The sequence below is a fragment of the Phaseolus vulgaris genome, chromosome 3 (genome assembly GCF_000499845.2).
Source record: "Phaseolus vulgaris cultivar G19833 chromosome 3, P. vulgaris v2.0, whole genome shotgun sequence".
Classification (NCBI taxonomy): Eukaryota; Viridiplantae; Streptophyta; class Magnoliopsida; order Fabales; family Fabaceae; genus Phaseolus; species Phaseolus vulgaris.
The window spans coordinates 52,647,958-52,674,563 of NC_023757.2; the positions used below are offsets into that span (position 1 = coordinate 52,647,958).

At 32.3% G+C, this 26,606-nt stretch overlaps 2 protein-coding genes across 5 annotated transcripts; both read left to right on the forward strand.

Annotated features, from left to right (window-relative positions):
• Positions 1-1,386: 1,386 nt before the first annotated feature.
• Positions 1,387-4,104, forward strand: LOC137808716 (very-long-chain (3R)-3-hydroxyacyl-CoA dehydratase PASTICCINO 2A). The gene is made up of 9 exons (XM_068609976.1): positions 1,387-1,666; positions 1,760-1,871; positions 2,020-2,038; positions 2,143-2,231; positions 2,341-2,394; positions 3,091-3,161; positions 3,256-3,337; positions 3,632-3,728; positions 3,829-4,104. The coding sequence occupies exons 1-9, from the start codon at positions 1,596-1,598 to the stop codon at positions 3,897-3,899; spliced, it is 666 nt and encodes a 221-aa protein (XP_068466077.1). The 5' UTR covers positions 1,387-1,595; the 3' UTR covers positions 3,900-4,104.
• A 5,492-nt stretch (positions 4,105-9,596) lies between these two features.
• LOC137808717 (kinesin-like protein KIN-14B) lies at positions 9,597-26,513 on the forward strand. 4 transcript variants are annotated; one of them, XM_068609978.1, is made up of 24 exons: positions 9,599-10,133; positions 11,432-11,555; positions 11,973-12,059; positions 12,251-12,421; positions 12,521-12,627; positions 12,849-12,980; positions 13,100-13,278; positions 13,746-13,907; positions 14,591-14,682; positions 15,991-16,142; positions 16,346-16,519; positions 17,119-17,265; positions 18,427-18,612; positions 19,310-19,387; positions 19,852-19,907; positions 19,992-20,217; positions 22,625-22,816; positions 22,957-23,148; positions 23,552-23,902; positions 24,448-24,546; positions 25,094-25,234; positions 25,320-25,478; positions 25,682-26,161; positions 26,235-26,513. In XM_068609978.1, the coding sequence occupies exons 1-23, from the start codon at positions 9,915-9,917 to the stop codon at positions 26,135-26,137; spliced, it is 3,882 nt and encodes a 1,293-aa protein (XP_068466079.1). In that variant the 5' UTR covers positions 9,599-9,914; the 3' UTR covers positions 26,138-26,161; positions 26,235-26,513. The 4 variants fall into 4 exon arrangements, with proteins under 4 accessions (XP_068466078.1, XP_068466079.1, XP_068466081.1 ...); XM_068609980.1 differs by adding an exon at positions 11,670-11,739 and having other exon boundaries at positions 9,798-10,133; positions 25,682-26,513; XM_068609977.1 differs by having other exon boundaries at positions 9,597-10,133; positions 25,682-26,513.
• The last annotated feature ends 93 nt before the right edge of the window (positions 26,514-26,606 follow it).

Genomic DNA, 26,606 nt, shown 5'->3' on the forward strand with positions numbered 1-26,606 from the left:
GTATCACAGATAAACAGACGAATTTAAAATCTTCAAGATTTTCAATCAAAAGTTATATTTTTAATAAAACAATTGATAAAGCAATAAAAGGACAATTTGTTTACAAGTGTTATGATCTGAGTATTTAAAAATAAAATAATGATACTTCATTTATATGTTATTAATTGTGGTCGACTTAAAATACAAATCCAACTTATCATATATATATACTATGAGAAGTAACCGTGGACAAAAATCCACAAATAAAACAAAATGACTTGTGAATATGAAAAATATATTATACAAAACTATTGATTTATTTTCTTCTTAGTATTTTAGTATGTTGAATAGTTTCATAAAAGTTAGGTTAATATTAATTTAAATATATTTTTTAATATATAAAATGTCTTTTAAATATAAAATTATAATAAAACTTTAAATTTTAAAGCAGAGAATATCTTAAATATAATAATTGGTTCTAATAATACTTTTTAACGAAATCATTAATATCGTATATTAGAATGAATATTTGATGTTGAGGTTTAAACATGTAGTTTATTTTTTAGTTTAGATTAACATTTTAGAGCCTTTGTATGCTTTACTTTACATTTAATTATTTTTATTTTATTGAACTTAAATCTAGTTTACTCTTTCGGTTATTTATTTTCAAATTATTTTATTATTTAGACCATTCACGTTTTCTTTAATTACATTTCTGCAATCCTTTTACATTATTATAAATTTATTTGCATTATTTTACAAGTATTGCTTTTCAATTAAATCACTTTAATTAATCTTTACTATTTCTTTAAGTCGAAACTTATTATTTGACAAATTCTAAAACATTCTATCATAAAATAACAAAAATCTTTAGTTTTATTTACATATTTTTAATCACATGCTGAATTTAAGATGATGCTAAACATAAACATTAAACATTAGTTCTTATAGCAATAACTCAATAATTCACATTGATTATTATAGCATACTCCGATCCCATATTGTGTTTAAACTATCGTCTATTAATATTTATATTTAACGACATTAATATCGTATTAGTGTAATAAAAAATTTTGAATAAAAAATTTATTAATATTTATATTTAAGGATATTAATATTTATATTTAAGGATATTAATATCGTATTAATGTAATCAAAAAATTTTGAATAAAAAATTATTTCAACTCACATACTTATTATTTTGTATATTTTTTACTGATTTGAGCCCATAAAACTTACAAAAATACGAATGTAACAATATCAAAATTTAACCGATTAAATTGAATATTTTAGATTTAACATCGTTAATACTCTTTTATGAAATAATTGTATTCTTTTAAATTCATAAAATATCACATAACAATATAAATTAAAATTATAAAATATTATATTATAAATTCATATTTTGTTCTTAGATCTTCCAACAGACAACTGTTACCAGTCCCACTGGCATGTTATTACAGATACCAAAGTCGTTGAGGAGTTGAGCTTCCCAACCAAACCGTTTTAAAAGCTGTAACACGACACACCCCATCCCACGTTAAATCTCTTACTCAGCCTCTTCGATCTCTGAATTTTTCACCCTTGTTTCTTCCCCGAGTTCAAGATCTCTCTTCATGGCTGGTTTTTTCTCACTTCTACGGCGCCTCTATCTCTCCCTTTACAATTGGACGGTTTTGTTTGGATGGTACTCTCACTCACCCCTTCTATCTATGTCATTGTGATTCATTCATTTCTTGCCCTTTCTCAACCATCTCTCTCTCTCTCTTAATTTGTTCAGGTGTCAAGTTCTGTATTTTGTTCTCAAGACATTGAACGAATCGGGTCATGAGCATGTTTACGAAGCAGCGGAAAAGCCTCTGCTTTTTGCTCAAACAGCTGCTGTGTTAGAGGTGCTTGTTCCAAAGTTTTCATTTTTCTGAACTATGGACACACCCTTTTGATTGTTTTCTAGGAATATGTTTTAAGTTTATTATTGGAATTATCTCAAGCTTTTTCTAACTTTTTATTTGGTGGGTTTTCTGTTGAATGGTGTGCTAGATTCTTCATGGTTTAGTAGGTGAGTAATCTGTTCTCAGTATGCGGGGTAATGCTTAATGAAAATGATAATTGAAGTTAGAGTTGGTTTGTTTATGAAATTCTGTGTTGTTTCCCCTTGTGAAGGACTGGTGAGATCTCCAATAACAGCGACGTTGCCTCAGATAAGTTCAAGGCTGTTCCTGGTTTGGGGCATTTTATGGAGTTTTCCTGAGGTGTAGAAAAATTTGGATTGTTTTATTTTTGTTGAACGCATTTAATTTGTTTATTCAGCATTCAGTCGTATTCTTCTATTGAAAAGTTGCACCAATCTTTTATTGCCAGACTCGGTCTCATGTGCTTGTTACTTCCCTACTAATCAGCTGGTCCATCACAGAGGCAAGTGTTTATGATTGCTCTTTCATGTGATATTCAAATTATCTGTTTGGATTTTTGTTATTTTGTTTGATATTAGCTAGAAATTATAAATGTTACCTCTTCTGACTTTAGTACCTTTACACTTTATGTGACTATTTTCTTACAGTTTTCTGTTAGTCATTTTCTTTAGACTTCCCAGTTCATATTCTGCTATCTTTTTCTAATTTGTTGTGTGTTTTCCTACTAATTTCACCATCATATTTATTACTATGTTCTTAATTCACTATAGCGTTTTCAGAGATGTCTGCTACATGTTGATACCAAGATTGATAACTAACTATGGTTAAGATATAGCAAATGTATTAAGTGGATAGATATTGAATTGAGTATCCTGCGATTTTTTTCTTTACATTTCTGAATGCATACATAGTTATACATGTTTCACTTACTAAAATTATACATAATTATACATGTTGAGTATGTCTTGCATAAAATGGTTAATGTTTAGATTTGATGATTCAAACTTTGAAGAACCTAATACTATGAATGGGGTGACAGCAATTTTTTGGCTTGGTGCCCTATGTTCCTCAGTAATTTTATTCCTCATTTGTTTCTGGTATCCATATCCCTTTGTTTCTGTTGTGAAGTCATTGATTAAAAAGTAAGAGAAGTATTAATAAAGATAAATATTTATCTTCTTTGTTGTTGCAATTATAGATCATTCGGTATTTTTTCTTTGGATTCAAAGAGACTTTTGGATTTACTCCATCATGGCTTTTGTGGCTTAGGTACGAAGTTTGATTGCTAAGCCTTGTTCATGGAGTATAGTACTAGGCAAATCAATTTTTTCTCTTACATCAACTACAAATTGTTCCTTTGCAGATATAGCAGCTTCCTAGTTTTGTATCCAACAGGCATAAGCAGTGAAGTTGGTCTAATATACATCGCCTTACCATTCATTAAGGTAAATATTTGAATACCAAATGTCCACCATAGAAACATTTATCTAGATCATCTGCCCTTGTTCATAAATCACTTAACAAAGAACAAATCTTCTAAGAGAATGGGATTGATGAAGTTTAAATCATTTTCGGTTAATATTTGGAAACCTTATAAATCTGTAATTTCTTAGCATTCCTAAAATGATAAAATGGAAATGGAAGAGAATAGTCTAATACTTATGATATAATATGGTGAAAATTTTGGTGAGATGGTTTCTCAGTAAGTTGGAGTTTCGAGTTAATGACTGTATTTTCAGGCTTCTGAGAAGTATTGCATAAGGATGCCAAACAAATGGAACTCTTCGTTTGATTACTTTTATGCTGCGATTGCTGCATTGGGAATCTACGTTCCAGGCATGAACAAAACATCTTTTCTCTGTTAATGATGACCTTAGGGTGATATTTATTTCACTGAATGTATTTTAAGTGATCGAGTTGGCATAATTCTATGCAGGTAGTCCTCACATGTATACATACATGCTTGCACAGAGGAAGAAAGCTCTCTCCAAATCGAAGAGAGAGTAATCTGTAGCTTACATTGATTTTGGGTCAAACATAGGATATGCATGTCATGTCTTGGTTTGAATCCACACACACAGGCACCAGAAACAATTACTTTCTTGTTAATGTATCATTAAAAGGCAACATGTCAGAGATAGATAAACTATTGTATTTGCTCTTAAGTAACATGGAGAAATGTAGCTTCCTATAGTTGAATGTTTCTCAATCATATGCTATAGATGTTTAACATGAAATAATAAATCATACTTCACCTTCTAACCTCGTAGATACAACAGATTTATAAACATTAAAGATCTCAGAATGTCATGAGATGGTGATATACAATGAGGGATTTGTCTAGAAGATGGTAACACATTAAAGAAGGGTAAAAACGTAAAAGAGTTGAAGAACAAAGTCATAGAAGTCACTGTGTTTCTGAAAAGCAGAAAAATAGAGAAGGGGAAGTCCTCTCGAAGACTTTTATTTTTGTGTGAAATGGAGGTTCCATCGAGAGCCATGGAGAAGGAGAAGTTGTGACTAGAGATGAAGAAGAACACCATGGTCTAGGTAAGGAAAAACCAAAAACTATTATTTCTGTTATTGAAAACTTACACTATAAAAACTTAACCTTATTTACAACACAACTTATTTATACAGGGTTTGAAAACCCTAACTAAAACAAACTGATATTGGTAAAGAGTGGGCTCGTCTTCTATAAATTAGACGGTCCTCGTCTTATATGTGTTAGATGATCCTCATCTTCCCCAGCCTATATATCATAACATCCTCCTCTCAAGCTGGATGATGTATATTCATCATACCTAGCTTGGTAATAAACATTTGAAAAATGACCAAATTTAGGGTTTTTTATGAACGTATCTGTCAGCTGATCGGATGGGTAGCATATGAAGGAGATTGTCTTGAATTTTCTCGTGAACCACATGAGAGTCTATGTCAATGTGTTTCATTTGTTCGTGGAAATTGGGGTTATATGCGATATGGTGAGCTAACTGGTTGTTGTGGTAAAGAGCAACAAGAACAAAATCTTGCATATGAAGATCACAAAGGATGTAGCTAAGCCATTATAGCTCACAAGTAGTAGGGCAGGTGCTTTGTATTCTACTTCAAGATATGAGTGAGAAAAGGTACTATAATTCTTTGACTTCCACAAAATAAGATATGACCAAAGGAAAATGCAATAGCCAGTTGTAGAACGTCTTATGTTTGGGCAAGAAGCCCAGTCAGAGTTGTTGAAGGCCTATGTACACTTCAAATTTAGCATAAAAAAAACAATCCATGTGCAGGGTTGGCCTTGATGTAGCGAAGAATATGTTGAACAGCTTGTTGATGATGAGTTGTGGATTCTGGTATCAATATGCTGAGAATATGAAGAATAAAACTTACATATGACTTAGTGTTAGTAAGATATAAGAGTTTGCCAATGAGTTTTCTATTGGGATTTGGACCCCTTAGCTTCTCTGCAACTTCATAAAGAATTTTGTTGTTAGACATAAGAGGCATAGAGCAAGGTTTACTTACAAGCATCCCATTTCTTTCAAAATGTCAAGGGCATATTTCCTTTGACATAAATGAATCCCCTTCATAGATCTGACCACCTCAAGCCTTAGAAATTATTTGAGTTCTCCAAGATCTTTGATCTTGAAAGACTTATTTAGAAAAAAAATTAATTCTCTCAATTTCTTGTAAGGAATCTCCTACGAGAATTTATAGGTGTTAGACAGTCTCATGTTTTATACACTAGATGATTCTCATATAGTATGTGTTAGAACGTCCTCATCTAATGTGTGTTAGACGATCCTTATCTTCTCCCTCTCTTTATGTCTTCTAGGTGTTAGACGATATCGTCTTTTATATACTAGACAATCCTCGTTTAATATGTGTTAAACGGTCATCGTCTAGTGTTTGAAATACGGTCCTCGTCTTCCCTTGCCTATATATCACAAAAATTTGGAATATAGGATGTTAATTGTACTGGTACATTAAAAGTTTATTTAAATAAAAGCATGTTCTAAAAAGTTGTGCTCTTTTGAGACTATTTTACTTGTAGAATAGTCTTTAAAATTTGGACGATATATATTCTACCATTGATCTTGAATTTGACATCGACTAAAAATATCATTAATTTATAATATCTATAAATAAGATAGTTCTCATTTTAGAATTTAGTTTTGTGATAATAAATTAAATTTGAATTCACTTCTTAAATTTAAGAAAATATCAGAATTTATGTTAAGAAAGTTTGTTCGAAATTTTAAATATTTTACTAATTGATGATTTTAAAAATAAAATAAAATGTTACTAATTTTATATTCAAAACAAATTAAATTATGTATAAATGATTACTTAGAAGTTTGGCATAAAGATATGACTATTAGTGATAATAGACTCAATATCAAATTTATTTTAGTGAAAAATTCTTATATTTTCCACCATTAACTTGCAGTCCGTTTAATAAGAAGCAAAGTGTTATAATTATTTTAATTTAAACAACTTCTACTTGATTATTTAATAAGATCCAATAATCAATGTTTGTTATTATTATGATTTGATATGTTTTATCTTTTTCTTTTCATTCTCAGCTTTTCACCCAACAACAACAAATATCTTGTATAAATTAATATAATCGATGTCAACCAAAATAATTTACTTAACAACAGTTTAAAATAACATTACTCGATAACAATTGATAAAAATGTTTCTTAACCTCAATTAAAAACTCTTATAGAATATAATTAAAAGATTGTTTTGATTGACTAAAAAATATCTTTGAATAATATTTTTGAATCATTAAATTTTATTTAAAACTAAAAATATAATAAATTTATTTGGTGCATTAATGCTTGATAACAATAGGCAAACAAAAAGCCTTCAAGTAAAACGAGTATATGTAATTATGGTCCCAACCAATACAGGTATGAAAATAGGTTTAATGCATATTTTCTTTTCCCAACCTGTTAAGCCTATATTTAATTAAAATGAAAATAATATTATTATATATATATATATCAAGTTATTAAACTTTTTAAAAATTGGTGTTTTTATTTTTTTCACTTGAAATTATTTTTAATTTATATTTTTACAATGGTCTATTAGTTTGAGATAAAGCGGAATCAAACCAAAAGTTATATTTAAAATATATATTAAATGTGAGCACTACAAATTTATTAGGTGGGCCATTTGTTCAGCCAACATGATACCTCTAGTTACCTTTTATATAATAACTAGTTTGATACTTATATTGTGCAAGAAAAAAATAATTATATAAATTTAAATAGATAAGATAATATAAAATTATAAAATAAGTAATTCTATTAATAGAAATAGTATTTTCATAACTGAAATATTTAAGAAATACAATGAATTATTGTCGTGGCAAAATTAATTATCAAAGAAATTTACCCTTTTAAATTTGATAGTTACTCTTGGAATAAGAATCATATGAACAATTTTACTTATAGTTAAAACTTCATATTTAATAACATAAATTCTAATCGATTTCTTTTTTGTAGTTTCACCTCCTTACAAATACCATTTGATTATAGGTATTTCTCTTTTTGTTGAATATTTTGCAAGACCATCTTCAACTTCTAAAAATAATTCACTAATTTTTTTTATTGTAAATTTAACTAGGTTATTTCTTATGTGATTTTTTTTTTGTTCTTTCTTAGTTTTTGTTTTCTGTTTATATTTGTAATCTCATTTTTTTTTTGTCATATAATTATTTGTGTACTAAGTTTTGGTAGATGCTTTTGTAGTGAACTTGTTCCACTACTTCACAATAATATCTAATATAATTAATCTTAATTATTCTAATGATTTATTATTATGTATTTTGAGGATTTTTCTCCACACAATAGTATATATAATGCAATTTTTGTTACTCTGTCTTGTATAGTTCTTCTTCGTTCGTCCGCATAACTTTATGCAAGATAAGCCTAAAAGATTATATTTCAAATGATACAAAATAAAATAAGAATCAAATTAAAAACTTTAAATAATTAGATATAGATAAATATATTATAAGAAAATAAAATAACAAAACATAAACCAATAGATAGGATTAGTGTGTAACTGAGATAATTAAATAACATTATTAAATGACATAAGTATAAGTACATGATGAAATCAATATCTAACTAGAAATAAATTAGGTTTAGATTACATAAATATAATATAAACCTGATATATGTAAAGATTAAATTACATATATAACAAAAGAACAAAATAAAATAAAAACAATATATTTAATTCAAAATAAATAAAATATTAATAAAGCATACATAAATTTATTAAAATTAATATAAAAAAAAAACTTAATTTCACTCTTCCTTGATTGGAGTGAGACAATAGAATAAAATATACAACCTATGAAACTCAGACACTCCTCTTAAATGACGTGCTGGTGTCCGATACTTGTGTTGGACATCGACACTCGTATGACACCCATAAGACAGACATGTATTCGTGAAGTGTCCAATTTAAAAAGTATTTATTAGATTTATGACAATTCTAGTACGGTTATAACACAAATTGTTAGATTTTAAAAAGGAAAAATACATTAATTTTCTCAAAATTCAAACTTTATTGTATAAATTGTTATTATGATTATAAAACTAAGAAACAAATCAGTGTGAACTAGTCATAAAAAACATCTTTCCGCTAAAAAAATAATAATTTGGAACATACTTGTACACATAAATCTTTATTGTCAATTTATATAATTCATAATTATATAATATATAAATTCGTGTTTCATATCTTACATTTTAAAAATTTTATGTATCTTCATATCCGTATTAGTGTCCCTGTTAGTGTTTTTAGTACACAGTGTACAACTTTTTTAGAAGATTTAAACTCTACTTCTCTCTCTTTCATACCGTAGATTACTTTTCTTTTAAGTATCACTTATCTAAGCTAATTTTATTTCTAAAACTCATTATTACATTGATTAAATATATTATCTTCCTATCTTATTTTTTATATTTTATTCATTATTTATTTATTGTTCTTTCTTATATAATAGAAGGATATTTTAAATAATTAACTATTATTATTATTTTAAATTTTTTCTTTTTATTATTATTTATTTTAGTTTTATTTAGTCACAGTGTGTGTCTGAAAAACTACTTGAATTATTTTTTAATGTTTAGACGTTATCTAGATAATATATATATTGTAGGAACTGTTTTAACTTTTTAAAGTGTGACATAATATAATTAATATATGAAAATATTAGTTTTAATATTGGATGGTTTTTAATAACGTATACTGAGATAATAATAAATGTAAATAGTTTATATATATACATTGAATAATATATTTTGCGTTGTTAAAAACTAAAGGTTCATTAATTATTGTAACGAAGCATAGCTTTATTTTATTCACACATGTAATACTTTTATTGAAACATTAATTTCTTTTATTCAAACTCACAGTGAATGATTTTTAATCTCACACTGTAATTATTAAAGTGACAAAAACATCATAATTATTTTCTTACAAGTCAAAAAATTAAATATAGATAAAAATAAAATGTCATAACCTTTTAACATAAATTAACAATAATATAGATATATTTTTATCCTTGGTGAAGATTGAAGAGTGTGTTTGGGAAGCAGAATTTGACGTGAAGGCGAAGGTTAAAGAAAGCCTTCACGTGGTTTGGCTTATCCTATAAAACAACCAAACACTTAAGACAGAGAGAGAGAGAGAGAGCAATAAGTTAGTGAGAGCGAAGGTTAAAGAAAGAAGAGACACAAAAATATTATGTGAGCGAGAAAAACCCAACAACACTGTGTCTCACTCTCGCCCACTCAAAACGACGCCGTCCACACTCTCCCAACCAAAACCATCTTCTCCCTCCATTCATTATCACACCCCAAAACCAAACCAAAAAGCCACAGAAGATTATATCATAAAGCTCATCTTATTTATTATTTATATATATATTTATATATGTTTTCGAATCCTCTTTTTCATTTCAAATTCGAAGCCACGAAATCTCAACTCTGATTCAAAATGGCGGAGCAGACCAACCGTTGGAGCTGGGACGTCACCGGCTTCGACCCGTGGAAGTCGTCTCCGGCGTCGCAATCTCCGCCGCCTCCGCTCGACCAAGCTGATCGGAAACCTACTGCGCCGTTGCTGCGGCGCTACTCCATTTCTGCTACGTCGGTTCTTCCACAATCCAGGCAGTCCGTCGCCTTGAAGCTTAACCGGTTGAAGGACAAAGTCAAGGTAATGCGTTTTCGGCTCCACTTGTCACTGTGCTGTTGCTTCTTTTTCTTCTTCTTCTTCTTCTTTGCAACGGCGACGTTTTGGCCTTCTTCCTTTTTATTCTTGTTTTGGAAAGTGTTTCAATGTTTTTAGTTTCTGCTTCGTTGCTAGTGCTCGCAACGGCGACGTTTTGGCCTTCTTCCTTTTCATTCTTGATTTGGAAAGTGTTCCAATGTTTTTAGTTTCTGCTTCGTTGCTGGTGCTCGCAACGGCGACGTTTTGGCCTTCTTCCTTTTCATTCTTGATTTGGAAAGTGTTCCAATGTTTTTAGTTTCTGCTTCGTTGCTGGTGCTCGCAACGGCGACGTTTTAGCTCGTGTTTCAGCTGTTACGTGCTGTGTTGTGTGGTTTGTACAAGTAGTTTCAGCGTGTGAAGAAAGGAAAGGTGCAATGCGGGCGGAGTTTGGAGGCTCTGTAGAATCTCTAGGTACTACGCTGGGGTAGCATCAGAAACTGTATAGTGTTTGTTTCGGGGTTGTGTATTGAAGGATGTTTGCACCTAACATGAGCGCGTTGATTTTTTGAATGAATGACTGAAGATTATGTGTTCTCTTCTCCTCCATTGTCCTTTTGTGGACTTCTATTAATTATTGGAGGGCTTTTGCTGCTTGTATTGTTTGTAGTACATGATGGTTCCGTGATGACGACGATAAAGGGGGTGCTCTTGCGGTGTCAATATTTTGAATTCAGGCTTAGGGTGTTTTAGAAGAGGCTGTTTAGAATAATATGATATGAGCAAAAAGAATTCGGCGTAGGAATCAAACCATGGATGCTAAAAATGTGATGGTGCATGTTTATAATTTGACTTCTAGTTGTAAAAAAACAGAGTACCGACCGACGTGCCCGTTTTGAAAACTCGTGGAGTGGACTATTTTTGTTTGTTTTCCATGTATGCTATTTGACTAGTATAAACCAAATGGTTAGTTTCATATGTTATGAAATGATTACACTATTCTATTATACAGAGTTGCGTATTGAAAATCACTTTCTGTAATGGAATGTGCTGATAAGGGATTTTTGGGTGGTTTGGTTTTAGGTTCCAACCTCCATGCAGCCATTTATCAAGGAAAAATAAGAGGGATAGAAGATGTAATGCTTTTTATACTATTTAAATTTTTAAATTACTAGCTAATTTTTACTGGTGTGTCTTCTATCTGGTTTGCGTTATTGTTTTTCATGTGGCAACTTTGCCAATTCTTTCGGATCATGCGATTTTGGGTTTAGTCATGTGTTAACAATCACATCAGATATTTTGCACAGCTTGCTAGAGAAGACTATATGCAATTAAGACAAGAGGCAAATGAACTTCAAGAATATTCAAATGCAAAACTTGATCGAGTTACACGATATCTAGGCGTTCTTGCAGAGAAAACCCGCAAGCTAGGTAAGAAATTAATTTTTCCTGACTCTTGGCTCATGCTTAGAATGAACCGAAGGTTTTGGAATATTGACATTTCTCCTGTAAATTCTTTTGCTTGAATGAAATACTTAATTTCAGGACAACATGAGATTCATTCTTTAAACCCGTGTAGGGAAATGAGAGTCTTGGTTTTTCTCACAGTTACAAGGTCTGATCTATGCTACCATAATAGATAATAGATTTGGCATTTTTAGCATTTAGTTTCTTGAAATAAATGAAGTTAAGCAAGATTTTATCTTTTCTTTCTAGTACCCAAGAATTTTCGGGGAAGGGTGGTTTCTCTGTTTAAAACTTTGGTACATTTTTTGTTCTTCTTTTGTATGTGAAATTGTACTGTTGGTTTTCTGTCACTAAATTTTGAAAATTTACTTTGAATTTCAGATCAAGTTGCCCTTGAAACTGAAGCAAGAATAGCTCCACTGATCAATGAGAAAAGAAGATTATTCAATGATTTATTAACATCTAAAGGTAGTTTATGCGTAAATTTTCCTTGAGTGTTAGGCAGTTTCTTTACATACACTCAATTTTGGTCTTCTGCACTCTCTTTATATAGTAACCGGAAGTGAAGCTGGTTAAATACACAATGTTCCTCTTATTTAAGCATACTCATATATAAGCTTTTCTGAGCTGAAAAATGCAGCAATTAATATTATTTGCAGGAAACATACGAGTATTTTGCCGAGCAAGGCCATTATTTGAAGATGAAGGTCCTTCAGTTGTTGAATTTCCAGATGGCTATACCATTAGTGTAAATACTGGTGATGAATCCTCATCTAATGCCAAGAAAGACTTTGAATTTGACCGAGTTTATGGACCACATGTGGGTCAAGGTAAAAGGATTTTATCCTTTCTTACCATCTCTTTAGTTTAAACATGTCTTTGATATGTACTTTTTAGATCACTCATCACCTTTGATTTTCTGTTTGCAGCCGAGTTATTCAGTGATGTTCAACCACTGGTACAGTCAGCTTTGGATGGATATAATGTTTCCATACTTGCATATGGACAAACCCTTTCTGGAAAGACACACACTATGGTTGCTTTCTTTCTTTTGCTGTTTGTGTGTGTGCATTCACATATCAATTCCTCTCAAATAAATTACAATAAAATAAAAAGAGTTTCAAATTCAATGTTGTCTAATATTGGAAATGAAATGGCTGCCCTATGGGTGAATTACTTTTACATGTTCTTTTTTGTCTTAGTCAATGATGATTGGCCTAATCAATTGCTTCTTTGATGTTCATTTGTTACTCCCAGGAAGGATCAAGCTATGATCGGGGACTATATGCTCGTTGTTTTGAGGAGTTGTTTGATTTATCCAATTTAGATAAAACTTCTACTTCTCAGTATAAATTCTGTGTTACAGTTTGCGAGCTATATAATGAACAGGTCTCTTTCTGTTTTCACTTATTGCATGCACCCTTCCTGTTGTGTTTCTGGTGTACTTTCTGATTTTCTGTTCACTTAGGATTATTAATTTTTTTTTATATACTTTTATGTGTTTTCAGACAAGGGATCTACTTTTGGAGGCAGGGAAAAACACTCCTAAACTCAGCTTGGGATCACCTGAATGTTTTGTGGAACTGGTGCAGGAAAAAGTTGACAATCCTCTTGAGTTTTCTGCAGTTTTAAAAACTGCATTGCAGACTCGGGAAAATGATTTAGCAAAGAATAACGTTTCTCATTTGTACGGTCTAAATTCTCTGCCTGCATTATATTGTGTTGACAGTGGTTTCACTTATGTCATTTTGAGTTGCACGATATACTATTTTGATAGCATACTTTTTATCAATGTAACTGTTGAGATCAATGCAAATGGAAGATCGTTTTGTTGATATAATCTACCATGATATATGTCTCTGTGTGTGTATTGGTTTGAGAAGACATTGCTTTCTAATTTGATGATTTCACAAATAATTATAAGTGTCTCCCTTTTTTCGCTTTGTTTTCTATTTTCGAATATTTGTACTAGAAACAGTGTAAATAACATTTTCTATTAAATGTATCATTGTGATATTGTATTATCGGAAAGAAGATTGTCAAAGGTTCTTCTTTTGTAGTTGTTAGTATTTTGATATTTCTGTGCATTTGTTGCCATATTTTTTGACTGCTGTAGACTAATTCACCTCTGGATTTCATGTATTTTTGTGTCAGGATTGTCACGGTACACATATTTTATAACAATTTGACCACTGGTGAAAACTCATATAGTAAACTCTATCTGGTTGATTTAGCTGGAAGTGAAGGTTCAATAACCGAAGATGATAGTGGGGACCATGTCACAGATTTACTGCATGTTATGAAGTCTCTTTCAGCGTATGTAACTTCAATGCTTTATTTTTCTCCATTAGTAAATTTATCAGTGTTTGCTTATTAGTTGGCTAGGGTTTTGTCCATCCATGTCTTTAGGTGGCAATACACTTAAAGTATTTTCTGTTGTCCTATATATGTTAATTTATCAGTTTTCATTACTTTGTTGCAAATGTTACCAAGTAAGCTAACCAAATTTTTAGGTCTGCTTCTGCCTAGGGAACAAATGTTTCGATAATTAATCTCCTAATAGTAGATGTGGGTTTGCATTTCATGTATGGTGTTTCGGCACTATACTTATATTTAAGGGCTATACTTTATCTTGCATTTACTTATTTCCTTAAGTCCCCTATCAATGATGAAATGGATTTTAAAGCTCCAATAAGCATATTCACAATCAAGTTTAGATGTGGTTTCTGGTTAAACTAGTTCTGGAAGGAAGATTGAGGAACAACAATAGTACTTGAACCTGGTCCTGATTTGTGTACTGTAATGAACCATGCTTAGATAACACTTCTTTGTATGTACAAAAATGAAATGCAATTTGATTCTTCGTAACTCCTAATATGTGCTGGCAATTTTCTTCTTTTCTGTATAGGTTTTATTTTTGGGCAAGTTTAGTTGAAAGAATGTGGTGCAGTGAAAAATTTAAATTTCTGACTTGTTGCATTTTTAAAATGAATATGCAGGCTGGGAGATGTTTTGTCTTCTTTAACATCAAAGAAGGATATAGTACCTTATGAAAATTCAGTGCTAACAAAACTGCTTGCAGATTCACTTGGTATTGATTTTTTTCTTCCCTCTTAGTATCTTTGAAGGTTGAACTTGTTATGGTAGCATCTATATGGTTGTAGATTTGTTATATCTGATGTAACATTGATGTACTATTAACAGCATTGTCTCTGCTTATTAAAATGCCAATGAGCTTTTACAACTTGGGTGTGGTTTTTTCATTGTTAGAAGACTGTGGCCATATATCACATGCCACATAATTTTTTGTTTATGTGTATTATTGTTTAGAAGGATTCAATTATTGTAATTCTAGGGAATAGTCTCCACTAACTGTATCTAGAGTCTTTATATCTGAATGACATGCTCAACCTTTGTACCACATTCTTAAAGAATAAAAAGCTTTTCATTCTCTAATTCTCTCCAAAGAGACTCTGTTCTGTCTCTCTCAGTCTCCCCCTCTAACTTTAACATGGAATCAAAGTGATATGAGCTGCCATAACCTGTCCTGTCACATAGTCACATCACATGTGCTACTGTCTGGGTAATCATGAAGCTGTTGTCTGATATTGTCTTCATTTGATATTCTGTTAGTCTTGTTGCTTATTCAGAAATATGTTGCTGCATATGCATTCTTCTGTTGCTATAACTGTTTTCTTTTATTTCTACAATTACATTTTATTCCAATTAGTCCCATATCAGTGCTTAAAAGGACCCTTGTCTTTGTCTTTGGATTAATTTGGTTCTTTTACAGAAATTTGAACATCCCCTTTCTTTAATTGTCCATCTTTGAAAAAGAAACAAATATTATTTCTCTTCCTCACAAATAAAACATTTTATTTACATTAGCCAATAAAAGATTTCCTCCTTCAATTTCAGAAAGAGGGCAGATTCAAAAGCTAATTTTAAGGTGATAATGGCCATGGAGCTTCTTTCAACTTATTATAAAAATTTTAGGTCGTTGCCATTAGGAAGAACAGTGGCTTCTCCATGAAGTTTCCAAGAAAATATTATGGTCCCTGTATTCATTGCCTATTTTTCTTTTGTTGAGGGTTTGGGTGGCTTTGCTACATTGATGTCTTTTATTCCACCAAAGGATACCTTATCCTATGATGGATAGACAAAGACATTGGTAAATGAAGCAACATTTACAAATTACCTGCATTTTGTGTATAAGAAAGGATTTACCTTCATTTCTAACTATAGCTATTTTTGCTTTTCACTCTTTTTGTTCTCTAAATTGATTCCCCATGTAATTGTATACTTTTTTAATGATTCATCCTGATTTGAATCAGTTCTTTCTGATCAATTTCAGGCACGTGATCTAATTTTTGCAGTTAGTGCTATTTAATATGTGCAGGTGGGAGTTCAAAAACTCTGATGATTGTGAATGTGTGTCCAAGTGTTTCAAATTTATCTGAGACATTGTCGTCTCTCAATTTCTCTGCTAGAGCTCGAAACTCTATGTTAAGCCTGGGAAACCGAGACACAATTAAAAAGTGGAGAGATGTTGTAAGTTCCCATTCTCATTTCTCCCTTTGATCTCTTTACTCATCAGTGATAATTTTTGTTAGAAGATTTTTAAAGTCATTACTACATATTACACATGATAAGATTGTATGTGGATTCAATGATGTTGAGTGCAATCTAGGGAGTTAGTGATTTCAAATTTTTCTATTTATACCATGTATTGTGTTTGCCATATTTTTTCTTAGGCAAATGATGCACGAAAGGAGCTCTACGATAAAGAAAAAGAAATCAATGATCTAAAGCAAGAGGGTTTGGAGCTCAAGCAGGCGCTTAAAGATGCAAATGATCAGTGTGTTTTACTCTTCAATGAAGTGCAGAAGGCATGGAAAGTTTCTTCTGCATTGCAGACTGATTTAAAGGTTTGGTATTTGAATTAGCCTGTCACAGTTTTCCAGTTCTTCATGCAGTGACATGTTATTTGGCGACTTGTAAATTATGTTTTGAAAAGTGTCATGCTTGGGTTATGTCAATCCATTGAGCAATTCTACATTATTTGTGCCACAACATGTTAAAAGAGCATATATACATTTAAAGTTTTAAATCAGTCTTTTGACTGCCTACTCAGTCAATTATAATATCAAATCCAACATTGTGCATCTTCTTATGTCATCTTGATTTAGGTTTGCTGAGGTGGGTGTTCTGTTAAATGTTTTAAACATTTTGTGTTAAGTTCTGATCCATGACATTATAATAACTGTTTGTCAATTTTCATCTTCTTATCCGAACTTATACTTTACACATATTTGACAATATATTATTTTTCTTTTTCTAATTTTATGAATTGTTCATTAACAACATATTACTTTGTTTAGTTAACACGTTTCAATATTTTAGGCTGCAAAATATCCCCTAATTCCTGAGAACATCCATCCTTTATTATCAACACTAAGTTGATATGTTTTAATATAAAGGCATCTTCCTTGCCTGTGACCTGCATTATTGTTTTTATTTGTTGTAGTCGGAGCATGAATTTCTGTCAGATAAACACAATATAGAGAAAGAACAAAATACTGAGCTTAGAAATCAAGTTGCTCAACTTCTACGGTTAGAGCAAGATCAAAAATTGCAGATACAAGAACAAGATTCAACCATCCAAAGTTTGCAGGTTGGTCCTATGTTATACTAGCTTGCATTACTTATTTATGTGAACTTCTTGAATGGTGTACAAATCCAATTTCTAAGTACTTTAACAACTACAGTTTCTCGATAAAGGTTAGAATGGTCTAACATAACTTTTCTAGTGAATGAATGTTTATCAGTTTTGTTTGTTACTTGAGTATATAAATTATAATTGAGCTTTAAATTTTTTGCAATTGCTTCTTAATCCTAAATTCTTATTACTTTTATTTATTTATTTCACTCTCCCTGTTGAGTTTTGGACTTTGTACTCTGGTTCAATGCTCTGCTTCTGCAGTTCTTTCTTTTGCATGCTACCAACTGCTATTTATATTATCAAATTTATGTGTGTACAGGTGACATTTCCAACACAGCTGTAGCAACGATACTTTGTCATCATTGAGTAGTTTGAACCAATGTTTTTAAACCAAATCAGTCATTGAAACGGTGAAAACACTGATTCAAGGTTTTGTGGTTCAAATGTGTTTGAAAAAGTATTAATAAAATAATAATAACTAAATAATATTAATTTTTAATAATTATATAACAATGAAAATTAAAATAAAGCACCATTTTATAGGTTCTTAACAACTTAAAGAGAACATGAAAATAGACCAAACCAAATATAACTTAATACTTTATGTTTTTACTAAGCAAAATAATGTCCATTAACACTATAAGTGTATGTATAGAATAAAAAAGAAAATGGCAAATTGATATAATATAGAACAAATAAATCAAGATATTTTTTTTTAAAGTAATATAAGTGACTAAATTATGTTTTTGTAAATAAAAAATTAATAATAATTGGTAATTAATTTATTTGTATGTTCTGTACTTATTAAAAGTGTTTTTATTTGCCTTAAAGATGCTTTATATTATTTTTTTTTAAATTAGTGGCTTCAAACTGGTTTGACCAGTTCTGTATAGAGCTGAGTTTTTGTGTAGCTGAACGTGTAACTGGATTAGTCAAACTGGCCAGTCTGATTTTTAAATCACCGGTTTGAACAGTATCAATTTCACCCTTTCCTGAATTCTTTTATTAAAATACAAATAATGAAGTTAATCCTTATTTAGGTGTAATGATGTGCGTTATTTCCATGCTTGCCAGATAGTTCAGTGTTCCATTTTTTTTTTCTATCTGATGCAGGCTAAAATTAGAACCCTCGAAACTCAACTCAATGAATCTATTAAAGCTCAACCTAGGTCAATACCTGTATCAGAGCCAGAGTCTGCTGATGTATCCAATTCAAAACTAACTGGAGATGGCATAGACTCTTCTGCAGTAACCAGAAAACTAGAAGAGGAACTAAAGAAACGTGATGCGCTGATTGAGGTTTGTTATGGTTGGCAATTGTGTTTGATTGTCAGTCTTTTCCCCCCCATTATTATATGGTTATTGCTTTCAAACATAAACCAAAATCTTCATAAGAAATATTACTGGCCATAGTACTCTGTATATCTTTTAGATGCAAAATGGTATAAGTAGGAGTATGTGGTATGGTTGAATCATCATGTTTGAAAGCAGCAATTAAGTCTAAAACTGAAACGATGACATAGTTACTATGGTGGCATTTTTAATATATATAATATAATGAAAAGGCAAAAAAGATAAAACTAAACCGGCGGCCAACAAAACACAGCTTAAAATTTTGGTTTGTATATTCTGATGACCTTCTAGATGCTAAATGGTATACATACGAGAACATGGTGTGGGTGGACCACCATGTTTGAAAGTGATAATTAATTCTAGAACATAAATGGGGATATTGTTAGTATGCCTTATTAATACATATGAAGAAAGGGCAAAAAATATAAAAGGTAAACCGGCAACCAAGAAAACACAGCTTAAAATTTTGTTTTGTATTTTCTGACCTTCTAGTTTGTATAAGATATACCCCGTTAAAAAAGTTCTGGATATTTATTTTGTTTAATTCTTCAGATGTATTGAATTTTGATATGCCTACTATAGTTGTATATTGATCTGGAGAGATGAGAGGCTAAACCTAAATTTGATATTTGATGGTTTGCAGAGGTTGCATGAAGAAAATGAGAAATTGTTTGATAGATTAACTCAGAGTCAGAAAGCATCTACAGCTGGATCACCTAAGGTAGGAAAGTTTCACAACTCACTAGATTAACTGTATACGATCACTATCTGTGTTGTATGAAAAGGAGGTATTGTTATCGACTTTTTAAAATTTGACACCAACTATTTTAATGTTTATGGTCATTTATTTGAATAAATCACACTGCATAATATGGCCCTCTTTCTTCTGATTAATGGTTCTGTCTCAAAGCACTAAGTGCTTTATATCTTGCGCATAAGTCATATTTGATTGTGAAGAACTTCTAATTCAAAAAACTGTCTTCTATTCTATGGGCTGCAACCATATATGTCTTTTTTCCTACCATTGCTTGCTTTAAAATGAATCAGGATTTCAGCAACACATGGTAATGTATATACATACGTGTCCCAAATAGCATCCAAAGAGTAATGTAACAATTATTTTATATCAATGGTCATGCTTTTTTTTGCTTTGTGTGGGTACTTCTGGCTCCCTAAAATTTTCAGTTGTCAAGTCCATTAGCTCGTGGTTCAGCTAATGTTCAGCCTCGGAGTACAGGAAGGTACGATTTTATTCTATTCCTTGTAATTTTTGTTTTGTTTACTAGCATATGATTATTGACCATATTCTGGTTGGCTTGATACAGAAATGGAAGTGGCAACAATACAAGTTCTCGTTCTGTGGATGTTCTTCCTTCACCTTTAGCCACTGATAAAAATGATGGCACAGTTGCTCTAGTTAAAACTGGCTCTGAATTAGTTAAGAGTACCCCTGCAGGTGAATATCTTACTGCTGCTTTGAATGACTTTGATCCAGACCAATATGAAGGGCATGCTGCCATTTCTGATGGTGCAAACAAGCTTTTGATGCTGGTATGCATGAATGATCTATTTATGATTCAGTTTGCTAAAAACAGATTTATTGTAATATGAACAGATGTTTGTTATTTTCAGTTATGTTAAGCTGAGTCTTTCTGGGAAGAATGTCCAAATCCTGATCTAGTGTTTTTGAACATTTTGGTATGCATATAAGGCTCTACTCACTCACTGTCAATACAACGACTTGGATTACATCCCATGGTATCAGAATTTGATATGTAGAAAACAGAGAAAAGCTTTAACAAACAAGAACTGAATATTATTTTCACTCACTAAGTACAAAAACAGAGTCTATATATAGACTCAAGAGGTTACACAACCATAACAGAAAACAGAAACAACAAAAACACTAGCAGCTAACATTCAGTTGAATAACTGAATGTGTACATTACTAATACAAGGGATCTCATTACACTATGACACTTCTCTTGTCTAGGATACATTGCCGCCAGTCTTTGTTGATTGGGATGTCAGCCATGTACAATTTATCAGTAAAATGTCCAAACTTCCTGTTAAAGCTTGCCTTCCTTGTAATTGAAAGCACAGATTTCCATCTTCATCCTCACATCTAAACATGGCTTGATACCAGAACCTAATACCAATACATCATCCTCGCTAACCCTATGATCTAGTGTATTTGTTCATCCAAATCATTAAAAAATCCATAAAATTCTTAAACCTTTAAGCACCCTACACAAATAATTTTGTATCCATTGTTTATTAAGACCAAGCACAAAATTGATGGATACCAAATGATTTGCCAATTGGTAACAATTTATAGGAGCCCTAAACATTGTGTTTTAATATATGCCTTTGGTGCACCCACATAAATCTGAGGGTCTTACCAATTGATTTCATAGCTTTTAGCCATGTCTTAGGCTCTCAGCTACTAGTGAACAGTATGAGTGGTGATGCTGGCATTGTATTATTTGCTTAGGACCAGTCAAAGGGCTAGTGCATAGCCAACTTGCATTGTTGTTGGGGTTGTGGAACATGTGGTGGGATGTTGAGCACCAATTACAAGGTATGCAACATGAGTCCTGATTGGAAGTAGGTATTCTAGTTTGAGGAATTTAAGGTCAGATTTCATTTTAAAACTAATTGACATTAAGTTGTCCAATAGATGTATAATATAAGTCACTCCAAAAATTGAGATAGGCGATGCGGGATTGCCAACACCCTCCTTCACAAATGTTTGTGGAAAGGGCGAGTCTATTAGAATAGGTGATTTACTTAGAAAGTTATAGACTCTGATACTAGGTCAAATTTCATCTTAAAGCCATTTGACATTGAGTGAAGTTTTCCAATAGATATATAAGACATACTTCAACAATTGAGGTCGGGTGATGTTGTACTTTCCAACAAACCCCATCCATATCTACTTGCCAAACTAGACGAGCTTAGCAAAATAGGCAATTACCAAGATGAGCTATGGACTTGAATAGCATTTCAGATTTCATTTTAAAATCAATTGACCTTAAGGGAAGTTGTCTAACACATATATAAACTGCACTCCAAGAACTGAGGTAGGTAATGTGGTACTTCCCAATATTTATAAAGCCTTGTGCTATGGTTCTCCCAAGGTTTTTATCAGCATCCTGCAGCAAAGAAATCTCAAAGCTGGAGGATGGACAGGAAGTTCTTAACAGCCATTTTCTCCTATTAAGCCTTATGAATCTTTCACATCATGACTAAAAGGTATCATCAGCTCATCAAGTTCTTCACAAGTTGTATTAAGCTCATAAAATAGGCTGAGTGGTCTAACCTGTTCTTCTACCTGATTGAAGGCTTTACACACTTTATAGATACAAGAGACATTCCCTTTAATAAGAAATTTGAATACTTAGTCAGCACCAGAATTGCATCAACATTAGTGTTTCTTTTCTTTCTGCCATTTGGGAGGCAAGAAACAAGAGAACAACTGACTCCTTGCTGTCACATGCTGACGTATGACAGAGGACTGAAACTTGGAGACAAGCCTGTGATACCAGCACACCTCACTGCCAGAGTTAGGATAGGCCAATTGGAGGATTCTGAACCTCATACAGTGGGCAGTGAGACCTAAGTTCACTAAACAAATCAGGGAATTTTTTGACAAACTCTTTATGGCACAGAACATAGTGTGCTGGAAAAAGAATTTGTTCTATGCATAAGCACTGTACATAATATATATACTTGTGTGTTTATAATACTAACTGCCAATTCCTATATTGTGCTATTTTAGTTTGTACATTTACTACGAGAATATGTACAGCTGGAAATTGCTCCCATACTATTACAACTTGAAATGATAATGTATTGAACATCAAAAAGAGGTTGTACATACAATTTTATCAATAACAAATGTGGTTGATTGCACCAATTAGGCTAAATTTTTATGAGCATATCCCAATGATTGCAGGTTCTGGCTGCTGTGATCAAAGCTGGTGCCTCTAGGGAACATGAAATTCTTGCTGAAATTAGGGATTCTGTTTTCTCTTTTATTAGAAAGATGGAACCTAAACGTGTAATGGACACCATGCTTGTTTCCCGTGTTAGAATTCTGTATATAAGATCTTTGCTTGCAAGATCCCCAGAGTTGCAGTCAATTAAGGTAACAGCAGTAGAGGCTATGGAATTTCCCTTTCAAAAGAAAAAAAGTTCCAATAAGGCCGCCTTTTGTATTTTGTGATTTTTCTGAGTCTAGTGGCATGCGTTTTGTTAATTTTGTTTGTCTTGCACATTGAATTGAAGGTTTTGCCAGTTGAGTGCTTTCTTGAGAAGACTAATACTGGGCGTAGTAGAAGTTCCAGCCGAGGGAGTAGTCCTGGTAGGTCTCCTGTGCTATATGTTGACGAGCAGATCCAAGGATTTAAAGTGAATCTAAAGCCAGAAAAGAAATCAAAGTTTTCATCTGTTGTGTTGAAGATACGTGGGATTGATGAGGTAGCTGCAAATACCTATTAATTTTATCTCTCTCTCTCTTGTTAGTGCTGCTCACATTAATTGGCAGAAAAGCTCAGTTAAAGTGTGAAAACTGTTGAGGAAGGAAATTGTAGTTTTTCCTTAGATTTGGTTTAGATCTTTGAACATTATAATGCCATTTTACCATTTATCAGTGTCCTATCTTCTGTTATCTGCCAAATTGTTGATAACTGGTTGAGGAGTGAAGGCTGAGAAAGTAAAAATTTATTTAACTTCAAAGTTTCCACCAAGGCGTGCAACTTATTCTTTTAGTTTGTGTTGGTTTTGTGTTTTATTCTCTTTTCTGGTACATACCTGGAAAAACCTTACATTGTTTGAACCTTCGTCACATGATTCTGTTTTCATTTTGAAATAAACTGCACAGGACATCTGGAGACAGCAGGTAACTGGTGGAAAGCTCAGGGAAATTACTGAGGAGGCCAAAAGTTTTGCAATGGGGAACAAAGCTCTTGCTGCACTCTTTGTACATACACCTGCTGGTGAGTTACAGCGCCAAATTAGATCCTGGCTTGGCGAGAATTTTGAGTTTCTGTCAGTAACTGGGGATGATGCATCCGGGGGGTCAACTGGTCAGTTGGAACTTCTTTCAACTGCAATTATGGATGGTTGGATGGCTGGACTTGGTGCTGCTCTTCCTCCGCATACTGATGCCCTTGGCCAGCTATTGTTTGAATATTCAAAACGGGTCTATACTTCTCAACTACAACACTTGAAGGTATGGCACACGTTAGTTCTGTGTGTAGAGTGAATTATAAATGCATGATTATTGGAAGAAGCTTGTTTGCTCTAGGACTTTGTTGAAAGATGGCACTCGTACAGCTGTCACATTCAAATATAACAATTGTTCTAAACATAATAGACTGAGTCCAGCTACTTGTTTTGGCATGTTTTATTGGATGGAGTATTTTCGTAGCTTCTATCAATCTAGGGTAAACTTTGGTCTTTTTTTTTTCTTGAACTGTCATACTAAATTCAAGATCTAAGTCCAGTGTTAGTTTGAGAAAAGAAAAAGGATTTCTGCTTAAAATTTCACAATATCGTTTTCCCAAATTTTTTACATGCATTTTGAATTCATACATGCAACTTGCATAAAGACCATATATTTAGATGCAGACCTCCATTTCCTTCCATGGGAAGTTACATTTATGTGATTTGTTTGATTAGATTGTGTGCTGTGGATGTATACTTTAGACCAAAAAAATGAATGAATTCTTTTTTCATTGTGTTGGATTTCTGTTTTCTGATATTTGTGATTGACAGGATATTGCTGGTACCTTGGCGACAGAGGAGGCTGAAGATGCAGCACAAGTAGCTAAGCTACGTTCAGCTCTAGAATCGGTTGATCATAAAAGAAGAAAGGTGCATTGTTTTTTTCAAACAGTTAAATCTTATGCATGCCAAAAGTGTTATATTAACATATATGTCTTTAGTTGCTGCATGACTTCATGCTTGTCATCGTGTTAGTTGCTAGATAAAAATTGCATGTAAATGCGGATATAGCCCCTAACTATAATGCAACACCGTTTTTATTTTTGACACTAGAGACTGAGAGTTGATGTGGTGATAAGGTTGGTGCCTTCTGATCAAGTATCTGTAACAAATTCTAGTTGTATAAATAGCTCCCTTCAACCTAAACTGGCCAACTGGGTATAGAACAAAGACAAATTAAATTGTGTGCATTTGATATTGTGGAGGACAAAAACAATACTCGCCTGAGTCAATGCTGGGAAGAGAGCAGAGACAAACAATCATTGAAAATTATGATAAATTTAAAAAAAAAAATCAAACTTTTAGAAACTCGGTAGTGTTGTGGTGATTCGATTGGTGAAGGAACTTACTCTCTGTTGTCTTAAATGAATTTGTTCATCATACGCTGACATTGATTTTTTCAATTTCCTTTTATCAGATTCTGCAACAAATGAAAAGTGATATAGCATTATTAACGTTAGAAAATGGTGGTTCCCCTATTCAAAATCCTTCTACTGCAGCTGAAGATGCACGATTAGCATCTCTTATTTCGCTTGATAGCATATTAAAGCAAATCAAGGTTCTTACATTATTGCTCAAATCTATTTTCAAAAGTTAGTGTACGGATTGAATGTTTATTAATAATTCAAGGCATGATTAAACAGGATATAACAAGACTTTCTTCTGTGAACATCTTGAGCAAAAGTAAGAAAAAGACAATGCTTGCTTCTGTTGATGAATTAACAGAACAAATGCCTTCACTTCTCCAAATTGATCATCCATGTGCTCAGAGGCACATTGCAGATGCTCGCTACATGGTTGAGGTATGCAAAATATTGTGTATTGTACACCCCACTCCTTTCTTCTTATCTTAGTTACAGTTTTCAATTAATCATCAATCAATACTGAAATAGAACAAAATTGTTTATTTTGTTGTTTGGGTCCATAGCTTAGTTATATGCTTAAGGGCTGAACTGATGAAAATTAATTTGGATTGATTTTTGTTTTTTATTTTTGTATGATACAGTCAATTCCTGAAGAAGATGACCCCATTCAAGATATATCTCATGGTCACAAGCCATCAACAGATCTGAGCTCTGGATCGGAAACGGACGTGGCACAGTGGAATGTACTCCAATTTAATACTGGCTCAACATTACCATTTATAATAAAATGTGGTGCAAACTCTAATTCGGAACTGGTCATTAAAGCTGATGCACGAGTTCAGGAACCTAAAGGTGGTGAAATTGTGAGGGTTGCCCCTAGACCCTCCGTTTTGGAAAATATGAACTTGGAGGAAATGAAACAAGTATTTAATGAACTACCCGAGGCTCTAAGCTTGCTCGCTCTAGCAAGGACCGCAGATGGCACACGAGCACGTTATTCTAGATTATATAGGACCTTGGCTACAAAGGTTCCATCGCTTAAGGATTTGGTCAGCGAGCTTGAAAAAGGGGGTGCACTCAAAGATGTTAGAACGTGACCTTTGAATAGCGACATGCCTGTGGTATTGCATTTCTCACTCTGCTTGCACTTATGTTTGTATGTAGCAGTAATTATTTAGTATACTTCTCCTGCAGTTTTGATTCTAGTAGTTAATGCAAGTAGCTCAAAACGCAGTTTCTGGTTCAGTTCAAACTGGTGTAAACGTTGCAGCATCAGATTCGATTGTCATATCAGGTTTTAAAATTTCATATTCATTGTCTAGCCCCTGCCGTCTTTTACTCATTTTCCAACCATTGTAATTGTAGTGAACTTCTTGCAGTAAATATTACAAGTATTTGTAGTTCAGTCTGGATCTATGTTTATGTAAATTTGTTTGATCTGATTATAAAAATAAACGAGAAATCTTGGTGTCAGATTTTGCATCAAAGAGAAAGAGAGAAGTTTGAAATTTATTAGATGAGGGAATGCGGAGAAATAAATAAAAATGGTGTGAATTGTATGTGTAT

What these genes read in the sequence shown, in the direction of transcription:
- LOC137808717 (XM_068609977.1), top strand. Translation starts at nt 9,915, where the DNA reads ATGGCGGAGCAGACCAACCGTTGGAGCTGGGACGTCACCGGCTTCGAC. An exon ending in CATTGCAGACTGATTTAAAG is followed by an intron (nt 16,520 to 17,118) that starts GTTTGGTATTTG and finishes TATTTGTTGTAG; the next exon opens with TCGGAGCATGAATTTCTGTC. An exon ending in ATGCTCGCTACATGGTTGAG is followed by an intron (nt 25,479 to 25,681) that starts GTATGCAAAATA and finishes TGTATGATACAG; the next exon opens with TCAATTCCTGAAGAAGATGA.
- LOC137808716 (XM_068609976.1), top strand. Translation starts at nt 1,596, where the DNA reads ATGGCTGGTTTTTTCTCACTTCTACGGCGCCTCTATCTCTCCCTTTAC. An exon ending in TTTTATGGAGTTTTCCTGAG is followed by an intron (nt 2,232 to 2,340) that starts GTGTAGAAAAAT and finishes TTTTATTGCCAG; the next exon opens with ACTCGGTCTCATGTGCTTGT. An exon ending in TCAGCTGGTCCATCACAGAG is followed by an intron (nt 2,395 to 3,090) that starts GCAAGTGTTTAT and finishes TTGCAATTATAG; the next exon opens with ATCATTCGGTATTTTTTCTT.